This window comes from Salvelinus namaycush, chromosome 23 (assembly GCF_016432855.1).
Source record: "Salvelinus namaycush isolate Seneca chromosome 23, SaNama_1.0, whole genome shotgun sequence".
Classification (NCBI taxonomy): domain Eukaryota; kingdom Metazoa; phylum Chordata; class Actinopteri; order Salmoniformes; family Salmonidae; genus Salvelinus; species Salvelinus namaycush.
In genome coordinates, this window is record NC_052329.1 from 23917347 (window position 1) to 23938354 (window position 21008).

At 45.4% G+C, this 21008-nt stretch overlaps 1 protein-coding gene across 1 annotated transcript in view; it reads right to left on the reverse strand.

Moving 5' to 3' along the window:
- Window positions 1–8330: 8330 nt before the first annotated feature.
- Window positions 8331–21008, reverse strand: part of tyw1 (tRNA-yW synthesizing protein 1 homolog (S. cerevisiae)) — a 102835-nt gene continuing 90157 nt past the window's right edge. The window contains 3 exon segments of the mRNA XM_038961773.1: window positions 8331–8377; window positions 13919–14098; window positions 20860–21006. Coding sequence (XP_038817701.1) covers window positions 8331–8377; window positions 13919–14098; window positions 20860–21006 — 374 coding nt within the window.

Below are 21008 nucleotides of genomic sequence, written 5' to 3' on the forward strand. Positions count from 1 at the left end.
TACCTCACTGAAGGCCCAGGCCCCAGGCACGCCACTGCGCTACATAAATACCCCCTCCCTTACCACCACTGTTCTACTGGAAATAGAAGAGTGATTGGAACCTACAGAGATAAATATTGCCCACACACGCACACTCGGGGGCCTTGAGAAGGCAGAATTTATTAATTCCATTACAGGTGTAAGGACCTGTAATATTTGTGAGCGGATCTCTCTCTCTCTCGCTCTCTCTCTCTCTCTTGTTCTGGTGTGATTTATACTCCAGCCAATGCAGGTGATCATTATAAGAGGCCTACAGGCTCCTCATCAATTCTCCCTGACGCCTGTCTGCCTGCCCCCACTCCTTATCGTTCTCAGGAGATTGGCGCCGGACCCGGCCATAGCCCAAAGGCAGACAGAGAGGTGGAGGGAGGTTGGAGTTTGGAGAGGTTGGGCCTTGAGGTTGGAAGGTGGAGGGCAAGGAAAGCTGTTGAAGTCTCTATCCCTTCCTCACACTATCATTTCTTTAGCTGCTTAACGCTGCTGTCGACCACTCCTAGATACCGGCCGGACAAGACCAAAATTAAAGATGTTTATCCCTCTCTGTGGATGTGAAATGGATGAACAGTTTCAGCAAGTTGGGATGATGAAGCTAGGTTTACATCTGGGACCTCTGTGGGGAGGAATGGTGTCTTGTATTGGCAGCAGAAAGAATGATACTGACAATCCGTGAGCCAAGAAGGGAGGGATCAGATGATAGATCTGAACACAGATAATTTCTGTGTGGGATTGGATTTTCAACACAGGTGTCCATTTATTTATCTAAATTATAATACTTTCCCAGTCTCTTTATACAGTGTCACACTTAGACTAGTGTTGGACCCACCACAGGTGTGTGTGCGTGCTAACCACACTCTAAATCATAGTTACTCCTCTGACTTTCTCCTCCCTTTTCCTTCACTCTGTTTCTTCTTTTTCTCTCCTCCTGCATGGTGCTAGCCTTGGGAGATTGTGTGTTCTGTACTCGTGTTCTGTGTTAAGGTTCAGAGCAGCAGCACAACTGGCTGGCTGGATGGCTTGCTGGCTGGTATTGGCCCTGCAGCCCTTGTGAACTTCTGAGATTCAGTGCCTGTGTCCCAAATGGCACCCTATACCATTTGGGACGCGCAGCCAGTCTCACTGTTGTTCTCTTCTCAATAGTGTTCCTCTCCGGCGCACCACCACAACCACAACAAGACTTGGCCTTTATTGTTTGTTAAAAGTTAATGGGGTTCAGGCTTTAATGTGATTGATTTCTTAAGCTTGAGTTTCATACTTGCTATTGTTTTTATTTTATTTTTTATTTCACCTTTATTTAACCAGGTAGGCCAGTTGAGAACAAGTTCTCATTTACAACTGCTACCTGGCCAAGATAAAGCAAAGCAGTGCGACACAAACAACAACACAGAGTTACACATGGAATAAACAAACATACAGTCAATAACACAATAGAAAAGTCTATATACAGTGTGGGCAAATGAGGTAAGATAAGGGAGGTAAGGCAATAAATAGGCCATAGGGGCGAAATAATTACAATTTAGCAATTAAACACTGGCGTGATAGATGTGCAGAAGATGAATGTGCAAGTAGAGATACTGAGGTGCAAAGGAGCAAAAAAATAATTAACAGTATGGGGATGAGGTAGTTGGATGGCATATTTACAGATGGGCTATGTGCAGTGATCTGTGAGCTGCTCTGACAGCTGGTGCTTAAAGTTAGAGAGGGAGATATGAGTCTCCAGCTTTAGTGATTTTTGCAATTCGTTCCAGTCAGTGGCAGCAGAGAACTGGAAGGAAAGGCGGCCAAAGGAGGAATTGGCTTTGGGGGTGACCAGTAAAATATACCTGCTGGAGCGCATGCTATGGGTGGGTGCTGCTATGGTGACCCGTGAGCTGAGATAAGGCGGGGCTTTACCTAGCAAAGACTTATAGATGACCTGGAGCCAGTGGGTTTGGCGACGAATATGAAGCGAGGGCCAGCCAACGAGAGCATACAGGTCGCAGTGGTGGGTAGTATATGGGGATTTGGTGACAAAACGGATGTCACTGTGATAGACTGCATCCAATTTGTTGAGTAGAATGTTGGAGGCTATTTTGTAAATGACATCGCCGAAGTCAAGGATTGGTAGGATAGTCAGTTTTACGAGGGTATGTTTGGCAGCATGAGTGAAGGATGTTTTGTTGCGAAATAGGAAGCCGATTCTAGTTTTAATTTTGGATTGGAGATGCTTAATGTGAGTCTGGAAGGAGAGTTTACAGTCTAACCAGACACCTAGGTATTTCTAGTTGTCCACATATTCTAAATCAGAACCGTCCAGAGTAGTGATGCTGGATGGGCGGGCAGGTGTGGGCAGCGATTGTTTGAAGAGCATGCATTTAGTTTTACTTGCATTTAAGAGCAGTTGGAGGCCACAGAAGGAGATTTGTATGGCATTGTTAAATTCCGCATTAGGCTGGAACTCAATCAGGTAGCCTAGAGGTTAAGAGTGTGGGACCAGTAACTGAAAGGGTGCTGGTTTGAATCCCCGAGCCGAGTAGGCCAAAAAATCTGCTGATGTGCCCTTGAGCAAGGCACATACCCCTAATTGATCCTGTAAGGTGCTCTGGATAAGATTGTCTGCTAAATTACTAAAATATGTGTTAGCATGCATTTGTGGTACGATATGTCTGTATGTGTTCTTTAAGGACACAGTTTGAGGTGTTTTGACTGAGTGTGCATTGTGAGTGGGTCTATTTTCGGTGTGTTTGGTTGTGTGTGGGTTTTGGGCAGTAATCAGTGTGTCAGTGTCTCTCAGTACAGTAGGATATATGAACAGGAAGTATCCTAGTGCAGCAGGTAACATCCCAGGCAGAAGGAACAGTGAAGAGAGAGGTCCACATTACCCCTCTCATTCTGAGGCTAAGCACACAAGTCTCGTTCTTTCCTCTCTCTTTCCTCTCTCTATCTCTCTCTCTCTCTCTTAGTCCAGTAGTCTATGACACGCATGAGAGAGCTCTGCAAGATGGAGATTCACATTTTATCTGTTTATCCCTCTCTTTCTCTCTACTCCTCCATCTCTCTCTTTCTATTCTCCCTCTTTTGTAATCTCTTTCTCACTGGTTAATTAGTGTTTCTCCTCCCCTCTGTTGAACCTGAATTTGTAAAACCAAATATACATACCTTGTAGTTTCCAAAAATCAACCCCCCCTCCTTCTCTCCCGACCTTCTCCTATCTCTCCCTCCCTCCCTGTTCCCTCTCTCTAGGGAGTGTCGTACTGTGGGGAGAGCTCAGCCAGTAGCCTGACCATGGCCAACATGCCGTGGCATGAGGAGGTCATCCATTTTGTCCAGCAGCTGGCCGACATGCTGCCTCAGTACCAGATCACCTGTGAACATGAGCACTCCAACTGTCTGCTCATCGCACACACCAAGGTTATCCACTACACACTGCACCACCAACTGTGTGACCTTAGTACTTTGACATTAAACCATTAGAGGGTAACTTCATTCATTTGTTTGTACATTAATTTAATCATTCATTCATTTAACAAAATCTCTCTCTCTCTCACAGTGCATGCTGGGAGTTTTTTGGAGTTTCCGTGTTTGATGTGGAGGGCTCTGTCCTAACTAACTTTCTTTATTCTGTCCTTGGTCTTTTCTTTCAGTTTTATTTTCTATGGTGGAGTGTTAATGCACAATTTGTTTTAGCGGTATCGACAGGTTTTTTCAAAGTTAGGGTGGAAGAGGACAGAGTTAGTTTCCTGGGGTTTGGAAGGTGTGGTGTGCGCAATGGCTTCAAAGCCTAGCGCGGAGGAGACGCTGTCGATACGGCATGGATTCAGGTGTGTTCCTGAGAATGGAGTTAAAGTGGAGGAGGTTCTGCTTGCAGTCGGTGAACAGGTAGGAGCTGAATTTATACGTTCCGCTTCTAAAATGAACAAAGCTGTGGTTGTGTTCATGAAAAGAGCAAATTTGGTTGGTAGGCTAATTGCTAGTGGAATATTTGTAAGGGGTGTGTTGGTGCCAATTTCACCTCTTTCTACCCCTTCAACAAGGGTAGTAGTTGCAAATTTGCCTCCGTTTATTACGGATGATCAAATCAGGAAAGAGCTGAGTCGTTTTGGTAAGTTTGCTAGCGGTTTCCGTGTACTGTCGGCAGGTTTTCAGGCAGATGCCGATAGGCACATTGTTTCGTTCCGGAGGCAAGTGTTTGTTTCTGAATAACAATGAGCAACAGCTAAATGTGCATTTTAAAGTGAGGCATGGGGAGGGGCTCTACGCAGGGTTTTCCAGCACATATAGTTTACGGTGTTTTGAGTGTGGGGTTTTGGGGCATAAGAGTTTTGCTTTCCCACATAAAGGCCGTAGACAAGGTGAGGGCACAAGCGCCAGTGGGGGAAATCGAGGTCAACGTGCAGGGGGCAATGAGATGCAGACAGCAGAAGCTGGGCCTAGTCATATGTATTTGACTGGGCCTAGTCATGCTATGAGGCTGGGCCTAGTCATGCTATGGATGGTGGTGTAGTGGAGGCTGGGTATAGTCAGGCTAGAGATTCTGTATACTTCTGGCCGCTCTTTGGACACTGTGTTAACTAACCTCCAGACGAGCTTCAATGCCATACAACTCTCTTTCCGTGGCCTCCAACTGCTCTTAAACGCAAGTAAAACTAAGTGCATGCTATTCAACCAATCACTGCCCGCACCTGCTCGTCCGTCCAGCATCACTACTCTGGACGGCTCTGACTTAGAATACGTTGACAACTACAAATACCTAGGTGTCTGGTTAGACTGTAAACTCTCCTTCCAGAGTCACATTAAGCATCTCCAATCCAAAATTAAATCTAGAATCGGCTTCCTATATCGCAACAAAGCATCCTTCACTCATGCTGCCAAACATACCCTCGTGAAACTGACCATCCTACCGATCCTCGACTTCGGTGATGTCATCTATAAAATAGCCTCCAACACTCTACTCAACAAACTGGATGCAGTCTATCACAGTGCCATCCGTTTTGTCACCAAAGCCCCATACACTACCCACCATTGCGACCTGTATGCTCTCGTTGATTGGCCCTCGCTTCATACTCGTCGACCAAACCCACTGGCTACAGGTTATCTACAAGTCTCTGCTAGGTAAAGCCCCGCCTTATCTCAGCTCACTGATCACCATAGCAGCACCCACTCGTAGCACGCGCTCCAGCAGGTATATCTCACCTGTCACCCCCAAAGCCAATTCCTCCTTTGGTCGTCTTTCCTTCCAGTTCTCTGCTGCCAATGACTGGAGCGAACTGCAAAAATCTCTGAAGCTGGAGACTCATATCTCCCTCACTAGCTTTAAGCACCAGCTGTCAGAGCAGCTCACAGATCACTGCACCTGTGCATAGCCCATCTGTAAACAGCCCATCTATCCACCTACCTCATCCCCATACAGTATTTATTTATTTATTTTGATCCTTTGCACCCCAGTATCTCTACTTGCACATTCATCTTCTGCACATCTACCATTCCAGTGTTTAATTGCTATATTGTAATTACTTCGCCACCATGGCCTATTTATTGCCTTAACTCCCTTATCTTACCTCATTTGCACTCACTGTATATAGATTGTTTGTTTTCTTTTGTTCTACTGTATTATTGACTATGTTTTGTTTATTCCATGTGTAACTCTGTGTTGTTGTATGTGCCGAATTGGTATGCTTTATCTTGGCCAGGTCTCAGTTGTAAATGAGAACTTGTTCTCAACTAGCCTACCTGGTTAAATAAAGGTGAAATTTAAAAAAAATAAAATAAAAAAAGAGATGGTGGTGTAGATGAGGCTGGGTCTAGTCATGCTAGAGATGGTGGGGTAGATGAGGCTGGGTCTAGTCATGCTATGGATGGTGGTGTAGATGAGGCTGGGTCTAGTCATGCTAAAGATGGTGTTGTAGATGAGGCTGGGTCTAGTCATGCTATGGATGGTGGTGTAGATGAGGCTGGGTCTAGTCATGCTAGAGATAGTGGGGTAGATGAGGCTGGGTCTAGTCATGCTATGGATGGTGGGCTAGATGAGGCTGGGTCTAGTCATGCTATGGATGGTGGTGTAGATGAGGCTGGGTCTAGTCATGCTATGGATGGTGGTGTAGATGAGGCTGGGTCTAGTCATGCTATGGATGGTGGGGTAGATGAGGCTGGGTCTAGTCATGCTATGGATGGTGGGGTAGATGAGGCTGGGTCTAGTCATGCTATGGATGGTGGTGTAGATGAGGCTGGGTCTAGTCATGCTAGAGATGGTGGGGTAGATGAGGCTGGGTCTAGTCATGCTATGGATGGTGGTGTAGATGAGGCTGTGCCTAGTCATGCTATGGATGGTGGTGTAGATGAGGCTGGGTCTAGTCATGCTAGAGATGGTGGGGTAGATGAGGCTGGGTCTAGTCATGCTATGGATGGTGGGGTAGATGAGGCTGGGTCTAGTCATGCTATGGATGGTGGTGTAGCGAAGGCTGGGTCTAGTCATGCTATGGATGGTGGTGTAGATGAGGCTGGGTCTAGTCATGCTATGGATGGTGGTGTAGATGAGGCTGGGTCTAGTCATGCTATGGATGGTGGTGTAGATGAGGCTGGGTCTAGTCATGCTATGGATGGTGGTGTAGATGAGACTGGGTCTAGTCATGCTATGGATGGTGGTGTAGATGAGGCTGGGTCTAGTCATGCTATGGATGGTGGTGTAGATGAGGCTGGGTCTAGTCATGCTATGGATGGTGGTGTAGATGAGGCTGGGTCTAGTCATGCTATGGATGGTGGTGTAGATGAGGCTGGGTCTAGTCATGCTATGGATGGTGGTGTAGATGAGGCTGGGTCTAGTCATGCTATGGATGGTGGTGTAGATGAGGCTGGGTCTAGTCATGCTATGGATGGTGGTGTAGATGAGGCTGGGTCTAGTCATGCTATGGATGGTGGTATAGATGAGGCTGGGTCTAGTCATGCTATGGATGGTGGTGTAGATGAGGCTGGGTCTAGTCATGCTATGGATGGTGGTGTAGATGAGGCTGGATCTAGTCATGCTATGGATGGTGGTGTAGATGAGGCTGGGTCTAGTCATGCTATGGATGGTGGTGTAGATGAGGCTGGGTCTAGTCATGCTAGAGATGGTGGTGTAGCAGAGGTCGGGTCTAGTCATGCTATGGATGGTGGTGTAGCGGAGGCCGGGTCTAGTCATGCTATGGATAGTGGTATAGCGGAGGCTGGGTCTAGTCAGGCTAGAGATGGTGGGGTAACCTAGGCTGTGCCTAGTCATGCTAAGGATGGTGTTGTAGATGAGGCTGGGCCTAGTCATGCTATAGAGGGTGGTGTAGATGAGGCTGAGTCTAGTCAGGTTATGCTAGTGGATGAAGATAGTATAGTGAGGAAGTGTAAGAGACTAGGGGGGAATGTGTCAAGAGGAAAAAGAAAAAGGGGGAGAAGAAAGGAGGTGGGAGGGAGAGTCTGGTGTGGTCAAAGGCACCATGGAACCTTTGCCTGGTACTGGGGGGGAAGCCCTGGCCAGAGAGGAAGGGCAGGTGGTCAGGATGGGAGATGGAGATGAGGAGGAAAGTGAGTCTGAGGAAGAGGATGATGAGGAGGTTTTTTCCTCTTCAATGGGTCCGGAGCTGACAGCCAGTCAAGCAGAGGGGTCAAAGTACACGTTGAGGGAACTGACAAGGTTCCTGAATGAGACCAAGGGGAAAAAAGTTAATCTTGAGGCTTTTTTTTCTGATCCGAGAAAGTTTGTAAGAACAGTACAACATGCTATGAAAAATGAGGGGCATGGTGTCCTCTCACCCAGGAAATGGTTTAGGTTGAGGAAGTGGGTCACAACAGTGCGTAAGGGTCTACCTTCAGACACTGTTTAGATGTATAGTTTCTTTCTGGCACTGGGGCTTTTTGAGCTTTGCTATTGGTCTCTTTCTTTGCTAGCTTTTCTCCCACTTCTTAAGGAGACTCTTCGGGTAGGCTCGCTCACTATAAATGGTGCCAGGGATGTGGGAAAGAGGAGTGTGTTGGGTGAATATGTAAAACAAAAAAGTATAGGTGTTGTTTCTGCAGGAGACGCATTATGATGTGGTGAATGAAGTCGATTGGGGGCTCTGGTGGAAGGGGGCAAGTGTGTTGAGCCATGGGACAAATTTTAGTGCAGGGGTGGCAGTCCTTTTTGTACCGGGTATATCTGTAAACATTTTCTCCTCAAAGGAGGTGTGTAGGGGTAGGCTGCTTGTTGTAAAAGCAGAAATTAACAACATGGGTTTTGTCTTTATAAATGTGTATGGCTCCTAACACAGAGAGAGAGGGGGGTTCTATTTGGGTGTCTTAGACAGGAACTCTCACAGGTAGCGCCTGAGGAGACGCAGGTGGTCGGCGGGGACTGGAACTGTACAATGGATTTTACGAAAGACAGAAATGGGGAAGAGCCTCATTCAGTGTCAGTGGGAGTGTTAAGGGACATCATTAATCAGTTCGACCTAGTGGATGTTTGGAGAACTAAACATCCCAACACAATACAGTATACATGGGTGAAGGTTTTTGGGGCTAGGGTGAGTGCAGCCCGACTTGATCATTTTTACATGTCCAGGAATCAGAGCAATATGCTGTTGGGAGCTACCATTCTCCCGGTGGGGTTTTCGGATCACCACATAACCATGGCTCAGCTGTCTATTTCACCAGGGCCCCGGCAGGCATCCTATTGGAAGTTTAATGTAAAGCTCTTTCAAGATGACACTTTTTGCTCAGGTTTCCAGACCTTTTGAGAAAGGTGGGGGCAGCGAAGAGAGGAGTATGAGTCTCTGAGTCAATGGTGCGATGTGGGGAAAGTCCAAATTCGGCTTTTCTGTCAACAGTATACAGCTCTCTCATCCTCAGAGGCTAGGAGAGGTAGAGATGGTGGGGCAAGGCAATGTAGGCCTCCAGGCTAATTTAGCTGAATTACGTAGGGACCTGGGTAGTTTTTTCCAGGTTAAAGCAAAGGGAGCACTTGTAAGAGCTAGGTTCTAAATGCTCAAGGAGATGGATGCTCCCAGCTCCTTCTTCTTTGGTTTGGAAAGACAGTGCGGTGAAGCCAAGGGTATGCATTGTCTACGGCTGTCTGATGGGCGGGTGACCTCTGTGGTGGGATGAGATGCGGGAGCGGACTGTGGAGTTTTATACTGAGTTATATAGGGCAGAAATGTGTGATCCTATGTGTGCTCAGGTATTGTTCGCAGGACTCCCTAACCTCTCTCTGGCACAGAGGGATGAAATGGACATTCCTCTGTTGTACCATGAACTGGCAGAGGCCGTAACCCAGATGTCCCCTGGTCGTGCACCAGGGGTCGATGGATTCCCAGTGGAGTTTTCAAAAAAATTCTGGGGAATAATTGGACTGGACTTCTTTTGCGTGTTGCGTGAATGCGTCAGGGTAGGAGAGTTGCTGATGAGCTGCCGTTGGGTGGCTCTGACTCTCCTGCTCAAAAAAGGGGACTTGTGTGAACTTAAGAACTGGAGGCCTGTGGCATTGCTCTGTGTGGACTACAAGATATTTGCCAATCTCCTCTCTAACAGACTGAGGTCCCATCTGGACTCGATAGTACATAAGAACCAAACATATTGTGTACTGGGACGCTCAATCACAGACAACTTGTTCTTAATCAGAGACATGTTGGACTTGTCGAGAGGTTCTAATGTGAACTTTGGACTGGTCTCTTTAGATCAAGAGAAGGCTTTTGATAGAGTGGACCATGAGTATCTGTTTAATGTGATGTCTGGGTTTGGGTTTGGGAAGAGTTTTTTGACCTGTGTGAAGCTGTTGTATGCTGGGCATCATGTATGGTCAAGATGGGAGGGGGGCTCAGTAGGCCAGTCTGGGTGAGGCGGGGCATTAGACAAGGATGCCCTCTATCTGGGTAGTTATATACACTAGCCATTGAGCCTTTTTGGGACTGCTACGCAGGAGACTGCAGGAAGTGTGCTGGACAGGCATGGATGTGGTGACAGGCATAGCAGTGTCAGCATATGCAGACAACGTTTCTGTGATGGTCAGGGATGGTCAGGATATGCAGGCACTAGAGACCAGTCTGAAGGTGTATGAGGGAGCTTCGTCAGCTAAGGTAAACTGGGGCAAGAGCAAAGCTCTTATGTGGGGCATGGGGGGATAGGGCCCCTCCTCTGCTTCCAGGTGGTTTGCAGTGGGGTTGTGAAGGGCTTAAAGTGTTGGGGGTGTACCTGGGCTCGGAGAGGGAGGTCAGGAAGAACTGGGAGGGGCTATCACAGACAGTGGTGTCAAGACTGGCCAGGTGGAGGTGGCTCCTGTCCCAAGTGTCATATAGAGGGAGCGTGCTGATAATCAACAACCTGGTGGCATCTTCCCTGTGGCATAAACTGGCTGTCCTCAACCCCCCGCCGGTCTGACCTGCAAAGCAAGCTGGTGGACTTTTTCTGGTCGAGTCATTACTGGCTGAGGGTGGCAGTGTTGTACATGACCGTCCACGAAGGAGGACAGGGCCTAGTGGAACTGGAGAACAGGATGGCTACTTTCCGACTAAAGGCGGTGCAGAGACTGCTGTACCATACTGATGTTGGCTGGAGGGAACCAGCATGCGCGCTGCTGAGGAGAGCTGGCTGATTAGGGTTGGACCGGCAGCTGTTCCTCATGAAGCTGAGTACAGCAGGTCTATCAGATTTTTACTCTGCAGTGCTGAGGGCCTGGCAGCTGCTAAGGGCCACACGAGAAGGGGTGTGGAGCCTGGGCTGTGGGTGTGGGAGGAGCCTATTTTCCACAACCCAGCCATCCGTTTGAGATCGGTTCAGTCGGCCACCCTGCAGAGGCAACTGATGGAAGCGGGTTTACAAAGGCTGGGTGACCTGCGACTGCTGGGAGAGGAGGGGTGGAAAACCCCGGAAGTCCTGGCACAACAAACAGGAATAACGTCTCTTAGGCTGCTGGAGAGATTCCTGGAGGAGGTCCAGGAGGCACTGTCTGAGCCGGTAAGGGGGGTGTTTGAGTGGCCAAAGGAGGGGGGGGGGCACCAATGTTTCCGCCACTTCAGGTGACGGCAGAGACTGGAGACTGGCAAGGGGGTCTGGAGGACTTGTTAGATTTTAAGACTCCGAGCCTGGGGGAGTTTGAAGGGGTGGGAGGTAAAGCCCTCTACAACCTCTGCGTTAAGGTTAGTAACATTAGGAGCCTAACAGGAGTGAAGGCACATCAGTGGCAGGGATTATGTGGGGCGGATAGTATGGTGGGTTTTAGATGGAGGGGGCTCTACAAACTCCTAGTACTAAAGAGGTCAGGGGACCTCCAGTGGAGGGTTCTTCATGGAGCCCTGGCCACGGCACGGGTTGAACCGGGAATCGGGCAGGGTTGTCATTTCTGTGTTATGAAAGAAACTGTGATTCATGTGTTTTCTGTGTGCGCCAGGTTAATGCATTAATGTCTCTGTTGGAATGTCTGTGTGAGAGGTTGGGGTGGTTTTTAGTGTTGGGATGTTTATAATGGGGTACAGGTATTCGAATAAGGAGAAGGCCAAATGTGTTTTGTTGAATTTTCTGTTTGCTCAGGCGAAGTTGGCTATTTGGCTAACAAGGAGGAACAGGGTCGAAGGTGGAGGGATAACAGACCCTTTACTATTGTTTAATGGGATGGTCTCTGCGTGCCTTAGGGTTAAATTTGTGTTCTATAGAATGATAAAAAGTGTGAAGATGTTTCAGGAGATATGGTGTGTTGGGGGGGCTGTCTGTATAGCTGGGGAAGATGTTTTGGATATACGGTTGAGGTTTTTTGGTTATTGTGATGTTGTGATGTTGTTTTGTATCGTGTGGTAGAGGGAAAGGTGAGTATGGTACATGTATGCAGTACAGGATATATTTTGGTGTTTTATTTTAATGAAATGAGAATGTTTCATTAAAGAAAGACCAAAAGTGTGTGTGTGTCTCTCTCTCGCTCTCTCTCTCTCAGGACTAGTCACGCTCTACTCTTTATCCACACACTTGTCTTCCCCTGCCAATAATGACATGTATTTATGTACAAGCATTTCCCCCCATGTATAATGGCGTTTTATGGCCTTTTTGACCTTGCTACACCAGCCACCTGTCATCAACAAATATGATTCATATACACACCTCAATTCCCCCTAAACCTGAGACCCCAGCAAAAAAATGGGCTTTTAATTTATCTGACTTTCATTTATCTGCATGTCCAGTCTTTATATTTAGCATCACAATGAAGTGTTTTACCATGTTCTTTTCAGGTCAACCAGGGCTACAAGTAGAACACTTTGTTTTACATAAAAAGTTGCATTCGTTAGTTTTATTGATAAAATGTCAATAAAAAAAAGTCTGCCAAAGCAAAAACCTGATTTAAAAATGAATTGATATGAGTGCTCTAAGTACATAAATTGTTTGATCAGTGGGAAATTAATATCCAACTAGTTAGTGACAACTGTTGGAGTTTGTGACAGCAACTATGTGAACTTATTACAGTATTAGAGACACTATGTCCTGGGATTTCCTATGATCTTCTATGTAGAAGAACCCCTTACTTTCTAACGACTCTTGTGACACTTGTAGGCATCAAAGAGCAAGCCATTCTGACTTTACAGACGTTTTGGGAAAAAAGACCCGGCACCTTTCGGGATCCACCCTTGTCTCACAAACACCGCTCTAGCTCAACCCCCGTTAATCACACAGACTAATGGTTACAAAAGGAATAGACAAATTCAATGGTACAACCCAGAATTCTGTAGCTCAAACACACAATGTTTAAGAGGGGTTAGAAGTTATATATCGCGACGGTGGGACTCATTAGGTTAAGTCTTAGACACATATATGCATCTTTTCCTTGGACTACTTTTCCAGCCAAAGAGGAAGAATGAAAACATGACTCAAGGGGGTTTGGCTTTGTTGTTGTTTTCTGTTGTCTTTTCTCATTATGTTTTCCTATCTTCTACTTTAATGATGTCAACTATGGAAGAAAACCTGTGAATTTTTGGCTCTGTCCTGGCCCTGCTACAACAGACAGTAGGCTAGTGCTGCGGAGCCAATTATTCCATCAATAATTCATCTCTGTCTCTGTTCTCTGCAACACCACAGAAACAGCTTCCTCGACCTCAACAGAAAGTTGTTTATTCATCTACTGGGGCCCACAATTATGCTCTTTGTCGTCTATTTAATATGCACAAAAGTGCTGCCGTCACGTAAACTCTGACTTATAATCATCTTCTTATTCCTCCCCAAATCTCAGCGTTCTTTACCCGCTTTTATTTGATGTTGGCTGGCTTATTAATGATCTCTTAATTATGTTTACCTCTCTCATTCCCCAGTCAGCCTGTCCCGGTTCCCTGCTGTCTGTGTGAGGGAGAGGGAGAGCTAGTTGACAGGGGCGGGCACAGCCTTTGATTTGATCCTAATTCAGTCTGTCTTTCTGTGTTGAGTCACTGTGGGGTGTTAGTGAGAAAAGTGTATTTCTGATCTGTATCGTTCCCCACTGAGTCTTCTAGGAAGTCACCACAGAAACAACAAAGATAATATGATCAACAAGGCATAGCGAAGATAATACTATGACAGAGAGATGGGCAGCTCTAGGCTTCTCTCATAACTGGTGATTGTAAAATTAGCTCTTTGTCACAAATTAAACTCTTTGAACACTCTATGCATCAGGAATCCTGAGCTGTGAGTGGCATCCACCTCCACCAGTGAGTGGGCAGGTTGGTCATCTTTCTTGAGGCACCTGCTTTGCTAGAGGTCTGAGGTGGTTCCACCCCATTAATTAGAATAAACACGGGGAAAGGAGAGAGAGGTGGGGGATTCACTGACACACAGTTATGCCGAAACACACACTGCTAATTATATTGCTCATTGCTAAATACTAGACAAAGGAAGTGGGAGATGTTTTTCACTAACACACCTATTCACACACGCAACAAACACACACAATGCTCACCTTTCAGGTTGGCCCCCTCCCTCCCTCCCTGGTGCCTGTCAAAGTGCTCAGTTACGAGACCCTGAGCAATGATGATGGTGATGAAGAAAAGTTCTCGACTCAGAAGGCAGGTGACACATCCGTCTCCTTGACGACAACGTCCCTCCAGCGGGACTGAGTAGGTGGGCATGTTGCAGGTCCCTGACACGCAAAAAGAGCAAAAAAGCCAGTTGTTCCTTTAATTCATCTCCATTTTTCATGAGCCAGCTGGCATTTCTCACAAGGCCACAGTCAATATTTCATTGCATTGATTTCCACCCTTCCTTCCCTCTCTCTCCTCCCTTCCTCCCTTTTCTCCATCCCCATTCCTCTCTACCTCCCTCCTTCTCTCCCTCTTCTCTCTCTCTTTCTTTCTCATTCGAGACCCCAGTTTAGACTCTATCCAGTGTAACTTCATTTTCATAATTGAGTGCTTTTTTTCTGATGCTGTCTACAAGCGTTTATTATCCACCTTAAACAGGACCAAGCAGTATTCTGGCCATTGCGCTACAGCTCTAAGATTTATGGTCATCAGTTTGCCTGTTTTAAACAGTTATTTTTATAGCCTGAGCATTGGAAAGGAATTTTCAAATACACATGATTTTAATCTGGTGGAGGATTATACTGTTTTAAGACTTATTTTAACACCTCTAGAATTTAAAAACAGTATAAATGGGTGTGTGTGCACAACTACGTGCATGTGTGGTACTGCATCTGTGATTGTTCAATAATTGATCAAATCAGTGTGTTTAAAATCCACAGAGCATCAATCCACAGAGCATCTGAATGCTGTATCTCTATTTGTGGCGTTTTACAATGGAGGCCGTGCTGTTTCTGTAATGGCCGTGAAACATCCTTTTACAGTAGAGGAACTGAATAGTTGTTCAGTTCGTTTCTTTAATTGGGATTTATGTAACAGCATCTGCAACTCTCCTGTTTTAAGTCTCTGCAGCATCCTTTTTTTGTGTTATTCATTCTCATTGTGGAGTGGTGAGCTTACACACACTGTGGCTGTGTGTGCTATTGAGCGAGCAAGCAATTTGTTTGTGTGTGTGTGTGTGTGTGTGCGTACTTGTGAGCATGAGAGTTTCTTATCGCTGTGATGGATCTCCATCATTGGTGTGTTTCCCCAGGGGACCAGACTGCTGTAAGCCCAGGGCCTGACTCTAAGTGTCATTCTATGTGTGGGCAGGCCCCAGTGCTCTCATACACACCAGCAGATTAGTGTGTAATGAAAACAGCATGCTTACAGACAGTCTCCCCAGAGACAGCTCCTGGACAGAGCGGTTAGAGAGTGCATACTTCTACAAATGGCGCATATGTCTACAAATGGTCTCCCTCCTCATTATCACAAACATTAGCTCCCAATTAGTTATGTTTCTATTTCTTTTAAAGGCTTCATCAGTGTAACCACATAGCGGCTAGCTCTCCTCTAGACAGTTACTAGACCGTGAAAGTAAAACATCACAGTTAATAGCTAACATGCTAATGAGTATAGTACAGTAGTTAGAGGTTACCTCTCCTCTATTGGTTTAGACAATGACAGCACAGCTAATGGCTAACACGCTAATAGTTAGCGCAACAACTCCTCCAGAGCTCATCAGTGATTGGTGAAAAGTCTATTAATTACGCAAATAGATGTTATATTCCTTCAGTTACTTTCTATGTAGACTGACTCCTATGGCTCTGTTGGTATTTTAAAGCTGTCCTGGCTTGAAGACTCCGCAGTCTCCTCTATATCTAAATATTGAGTTTCTCATCCTGTAGTGTTTCCCATAGAACTAGAGGTACTTATGGTCTGCCAAAGCAAAAACCTGATAAAAATGAATTGATATGAGTGCTGTAAGTACATAAATTGTTTGCTCAGTAGGAAATTAATATCCAACTAGTCAGTGACAACTGTGTGGTGTTTGGAGTTTGTGACAGCAACTATGTGAACTTATTGCAGTATTAGAGACACTATGTCCTGGGATCTTCTACGTAGAAGAACCCCTTACTTTCTAACGACTCTTGTGCCGCATTGGTGTGTTTCCCCAGGGGACCAGGCAGCTATAAGCCCAGGGCCTGACTCTCTGTGGCTCTCTGTGTGTGGGGGGGCCCCAGTGCTTTCATTCACACCAGCAGATTAGTGTGTAATGAAAACAGCAAGCCAACAGACAGTCTCCCCAGAGACAGCGACTGGGCAGAATGGTTAGAGAGAACAACCAGGGAGATAGAAAGGGTTGGAGGAACGGTTGGTGTGAGGAAACTGCTCTAGAATCAGAATGAAGAGATAGCTGAAGAATGAAGCTCAGCTCAGAGACTACAGATAGCTAGATAATTCTCCTGTGGTTTAGTTCACGACTATTCATGGTACCTGAGCGATCTTCAGAAAATATAGGGTGTTTAGGAAAATACACAGTGGATACATAATGCCTTGTAATACAGTAGCATAGAAGTGAGTTGCTTTTAGACTGGATAATAAAAAAATATATGTTTTGAGATGTTTTCTAGTCTCTCTCTTTTTTCTCTCTTTTTCTTTCTCTGGTGTGTCGGCCCTACAAATGGTCTCATTCCTTATTAGCACAAACATTAGCGCCCAGTCGGTTCTTTTTACATTTCTCTTAAAGGCTTCATTAGCGTAGCTACATAGCGGCTAGCTCTCCTCTAGACAGTCACTAGACAGTTCAGTCGTCAGTTGAACGGCGTTTCCTCCGACACATTGGTGCGGCTGGCTTCCGGTTTAAGTGAGCAGCTGTTAAGAAGCAACGCGGCTTGGCAGGTCATGTTTCTGAGGACGCATTGACCTTTGCCTCTTCCGAGCCCGATGAGACAAGATCGTAACTACCAATTGGATATCACAAAATTGGGGATAAAAAGGTGGGGGAAAATTTGAAATAAATAATACAAATAACACTTAGAAGACCGAACCCAAGATCACTCCGGACACTACACAGCCAAACTCCAGTGAAATATGTTTCCATGTCACTTATGTCAGGTCTCTTTGGTGTGTTTTGTCATGCTGTATTCTGTTCAGTTCAATTTGTGTGCAGTTCCACAGCAGCTCTCCTAGTGACAAGGGACCATGCTGGGGTTTTCAACAGCAGGGGTTTTTGGTTTTTGAAGCAGATCTCTTTCTCTCCCTCCCCTCCCTTCCTCCCTCCTGCTCTCTGTCTCTGTAAATTCAATTCAATTCAAAGGGCTTTATTGGCATGGGAAACATACTGTATGTTTACATTGCCAAAGCAAGTGAAATAGATCATAAAAAATGAGCAGTAATCATTAAACTCACAAAATTTCCAAAGGAATACAGACATTTCAAATGTCATATATAACGATGTGAAAAAATAGTTAAAGTACAAAATGGAAAATAATCTCTCTCTCTCTACATGTATGCCTGCTGAAGTGACTTTGCAGCACTACAGATTGCATACTACAGTTAGCGAGCAGAGCAGCTCCCACCCTGGGGGACTGCAGCAGTGTTAGTTGTGGTTTGTCTCAGCGTGTGGCATCTGTGGAAGCCAATCAGAACAGCTGGAGACCACTAATGCAAGCTGGCATACCAGGAGTCACCCTTCCCTTATCCTCATCTCAGCTGTGACGGGAAACAGAAAAGAGATGAGGAAGAATGAAGACATGGGCCTCTCTCTGTCCTCCATCTCTCTCTCAAACACTATCTCTCATTTTCTGTATTTTCTATCTCTTTTTTTCTCACTCTCTCTCTCGCTCTCTTGCACTCTTTCTCTCTCTTACCCTCTCTCAGGAGGAGGGTGGGTTAGTGAGGAGAGAGTGTGATTAATGGAGAGACAGCTGCTTGGAAATGCACTGTGTGACTTTGACCACTGATTCCTAGCCTTAACGATTCCCAGTCTCTACTCAGGGAGTAAACAAGCAAGACAAAAACATGTAAGGAGCTTTTGAATTTGGCTTTAGATGTTTCTTATGTCTATATAAAGATACACATCTTCTTGACTGGCTGAGTTAATTTTTATTGTCACATGCACAAGTACAGTGAAATTCCTTTCTTGCAAGCTCTTTCCCCACAATGCAGTAATCAATATCAGTCGTACAAATTGATAGGTTCGGATTTCTGAACTTTAAATGTTATTAATCATTAGTTGTAATAGAGACCTGAGGGGTCATAGCCGAGGGGCTAAACCAGAAGTTAATGGTTATCTTGGAATGTATGGGCATCACTGCCTGGTACGGCAATTGCTCGGCCTCTGACCGCAAGGCACTACAGAGAGTAGTGCGTACGGCCCAGTACATCACTGGGGCTAAGCTGTCTGCCATCCAGGACCTCGACACCAGGCGGTGTCAGAGGAAGGCGCTAAAAATGGTCAAAGACCCCAGCCACCCCAGTCATAGACTGTTCTCACTAACCGGTGTCTGTATGTAGCCTCGCTACTTTTATAGCCTCGCTACTGTATATAGCCTGTCTTTTTACTGTTGTTTTATTTCTTTACCTACTTATTGTTCACCAAATACCTTTTTTGCACTATTGTATTCGGCGCACGTGACAAATAAACTTTGGTTTGATGTACTGAGTGTAGGGAAAACAATCACGTGGTAGGCAATGATAAGGGGAGAGAGCCATGGATTAGTGATGAAGGGGGTCGAGGTCAGGTCACGTTAAGGGAGAAGGAAAAGTTTATGGCCTGTATCACTTTGTTTCCTGCGTAGCAATAAAGATACAATGTTTAGCGAGAAGGAGGAGACTCCACCCAAAGTTGGCTACATATACACCACTATTGTAAACATGTTTTGGTCGATTCAGCTGTTCGATCCCTTGGAAAGAATTAACTTGGTTTGAACTTTCACAGTGTCCATTGAGTTCTTACTCTAATAATCAGAACCTAACCAAATATTATATTATAAAGTAAAGTAGAACAAAAACACACAAGAAAGAAAAGAATAAGAACACGAGAAAGTAAGTAAGCTAAATACAAGCTCAAATAAAATTGTATTTGTCACATGCTTGGCAACCAACAGGTGTACTGTAGACTAACAGTGAAATGCTGACTCCATGATGTCTCCTAATGGTGGCTCCCTGCAGGGAGACAGCGTGGCAGAGCTGGTCCAAGTCTGCTGGGTCTGTCATGGCCAGTTCGTACTATCAAGGCACAAGGCGAGACCCAGATGCAGACACAGGAGGCAGATGGTTGGAGTCTTACAATGTTTATTAATCCAAAGGGGTAGGCAAGAGAATGGTCGTGGACATGTATAAAGGTCAACATCAGTTCAGACTCCAATAGGTACCGAAGAACAGGCAGAATCAAGGTCAGGGCAGGCAGGATGATCAGGCAGGCAGGCAGGAATAGAAAAGGAGTACGAGAAAAACACGCTGGTTGACTTGACTAAACATACAAGACAAACTGGCACAGAGAGACAGGAAACACAGGGATAAATATACTGGGGAAAATACCTGGAGGGGGTGGAGACAATCACAGGAACAGGGCGTGACATTTATATTTTCGACATTTACTTTTACTTCACGACATTCCTAAAGAAAATCATTTACTTTTTACGCCATACATTTTCCCTGACACCCAAAAGTGCTTGTTACATTTTGACAGGAAAATGGTCCAATTCACACACTTATCAAGAGAACATCCCTGGTCATCCCTACTGCCTCTGATCTGGCAGACTCACTAAACACATTCTTCATTTGTAAATTAATTAATTAGGTAACACAATAAAATATCAATGAGGCTACAGTTGAAGTCGGAAGTTTACATACACTTCAACCACTCCACAAATTTCTTGTTAACAAAACTAGAGTTTTGGCAAGTCGGTTAGGACATGTACTTTGTGCATGACACAAGTCATTTTTCCAACAATTGTTTACAGACAGATTATTTCACTTATAATTCACTGTATCACAATTCCAGTGGGTCAGAAGTTTACATAAACTAAGTTGACTGTGCCTTTAAACAGCTTGGAAAATCCCAGAAAATGATGTCATGGCTTTAGAAGCTTCTGATAGGCTAATTGACATAGTTTGAGTTAATTGGAGGTGTACCTGTGGATGTATTTTAAACTCAGTGCGTATTTGCTTGACATCATGGGAAAATCACAAGAAATCAGCCAAGACCTCAGAAAATAATTGTAGAACTCCACAATTGTAGAACTCCACAAGTCTGGTTCATCCTTGGGAGCAATTTCCAAATGCCTGAATGTACCACGTTCATCTGTACAAACAATAGTACGCAAGTATAAACACCATGGGACCAAGCAGCCTTCATACCACTGAGGAAGGAGACGTGTTCTGTCTCCTAGAGATGAACGTACTTCGGTGCGAAAAGTGCAAATCAATCCCAGAACAACAGCAAAGGACCTTGTGAAGATGCTGGAGGAAACAGATACGAAAGTATCTATATCCACAGTAAAACGAGTCCTATATCTTCATAACCTGAAAGGCCGCTCAGCATGGAAGAAGCCACTGCTCCAAACAATCATAAAAAAAGCCAGACTACGGTTTGCAACTGCACATGGGGACAAAGATCATACTTTTTGGAGAAATGTCCTCTGTTCTGATGAAACAAAAATAGAACTGTTTGGCCAAAATGACCATCGTTATGTTTGGAGGAAAAGGGGGGAGGCCTGAGCAACAGGCAGTTTACTTTGGGCACGTCAGTCAGGTGGAAATGGAGAAAAATAGACCCTAGCCTGAAGAAGTTTAACTTCTATTTTTCTCCACTTCCTGTCTGACTGACGTGCCCAAAGTAAACTGCCTGGACAGTGCAGTTAGATTAACAAGAATTTAAGCTTTTAACCGATATAAGACACTTGTATGTTCCTAAATGTTTAATATCCATAAACTCACTCTTCCATTCTGTCTCTATCTCTCGCTTTCTGTCTCTCTCAATACATTAAAACTGATTTATGAACACTAAAAGTCTAAGTTTGTGTGGATGGAGAGGAGGAATCTCTCACTCACTCACTCTCACAGCATCCTGAGATATCTTTGGTCTTGTGTCTCATCTGGTAGCGTGTGTCTGTTGGGTCGAAGCCTCACTCCTGGGCACCAAACAGGGCCTGGGTCGGGGTCTTGGCCATGTAGTCCTGGGCAGAGAAGGTCTGGCTGCCTCAT